Source organism: Echinops telfairi, unplaced genomic scaffold (genome assembly GCF_000313985.2).
Source record: "Echinops telfairi isolate 266 unplaced genomic scaffold, ASM31398v2 ScPeMD7_7459;HRSCAF=8497, whole genome shotgun sequence".
Lineage (NCBI taxonomy): Eukaryota > Metazoa > Chordata > Mammalia > Afrosoricida > Tenrecidae > Echinops > Echinops telfairi.
The window spans coordinates 2,373,454-2,374,994 of record NW_022111359.1 but is presented as its reverse complement, the minus strand read 5'-3'; the positions used below and the strand labels follow the sequence as shown (position 1 = coordinate 2,374,994).

The 1,541-nt window shown below is 40.8% G+C and overlaps 1 protein-coding gene across 1 annotated transcript; it reads left to right on the top strand.

Moving 5' to 3' along the window:
• Positions 1-4: 4 nt before the first annotated feature.
• LOC105978216 (zinc finger protein 239-like) lies at positions 5-1,535 on the top strand (the record flags this gene model as incomplete). The annotated part of the gene is made up of 1 exon (XM_045300041.1): positions 5-1,535. A coding segment is annotated over one exon (1,089 nt), but the record flags the coding sequence as incomplete, so codon positions are not given.
• Between the last annotated feature and the right edge of the window lie 6 nt (positions 1,536-1,541).

Here is a 1,541-nt window from a genome sequence, read left to right as displayed (position 1 = left end):
AGCCCATGGGACGGACTTCGATGATATCTCTATTTTTAAGGCTCCTGTGACATCACTCAGTAGTGAGAAACTTTATGAATGTCCCAAATGTGGTAAATGTTTCTGCTTTTCATCATATGAAGCACATGTGAGAGGTCATAAGATTGAGCCTAAAGAATGTTGTAAAACCTACAGCCCGTTATCAGTCATTTCACATAAAAACTTTTATAAAGGAAAGGAATCTGGGAAAACCGTTAGTTATTCCTCACACCTCACCACTCGTATAAGAACTCCTGGTGGAGAGAGGCCCTTTGTATGTAAGCATTGTGGGAAGGCCTTTAGTGAAGCCTTAAATCTCACTCGACATATAAGAAGAACTCACATGGAACAAAGGCTTTATGAATGTAAGCAGTGTGGGAAAGCCTTTAAATGTTCCACATACCTCACCACTCACATAAGAACACACAGTGGAGAGAGGCCCTATGAATGTAAAGAATGCGGGAAAGCCTTTAATCAAGGCTCAAATCTCACTATACATATAAGACGAAATCACAGTGGAGAGAGGCCCTATAAATGTCAGGAATGCGGGAAAGCATTTAGTGATTCCTCAACCCTCACTAAACATATAAGGACTCACAGTGGAGAAAAGCCCTATGAATGTAAGGAATGTGGGAAAGCCTTTAGTGATCCTTCAGCTCTCACTAAACATATAAGGACTCACAGTGGAGAGAGGCCTTATGAATGTAAGGAATGTGGGAAAGCCTTTACTTCTTCCTCAAACCTCAGCACTCATTTGAAAACTCACAGTGGAGAGAGGCCCTATGAATGTAAGGAATGTGGGAAATCATTTAGTGATCCCTCAACCCTCACTAAACATAACAGAACTCACAGTGGAGAGAAGCCCTATGAGTGTAAGGAGTGTGGGAAAGCCTTTAGTTGCTCTTCAAATCTTCGCACTCACATAAGAACTCACAGTGGAGAAAGGCCTTATGATTGTAAGGAATGTGGAAAGGCTTTTAGTGAAGCTTCAAATCTCACTAGACATATAAAAAGTACTCACCTAGAAGAGAGACTTTATGAATGTAAGCAAAGTGGGAAGGCCTGTGGTTCCTGAAACCTCCACACTCACATACACTTCTCTCACCAAGGAGAGAAGTCCTAGTAATGTAAGGAGTCTTGGAAGGTCTTTTGTGAAGCCTCCGATCTAACTAGGCATAACTGTAGTTATCACATTTATCAGCAAAAATGTTCCAAAGACTACATTTTCCTCATTCCTGAGCAGTTAAATAATAACTCACAATGGAGGGAGGACCTATGAGTGTAAGAGATGCCACTTCTCATGAGAATTCACACTGAAGAGAGGTTCTTTGACTGCATTAGGGCCTAACATTTCAATAGACACATTAGAACCTGCAGTGTAGAGAGGCTTTATGAATATAAAAATGTGAGGAAGCCTTTCCCTTTTGTCATCTTGGGCTTTGTTGAAATTGGTCAGCTGTTCAATTTTATCTATGACTTCGAAGGAACCTATGACCTATGACTTTTATCTATGACTTCGAGAG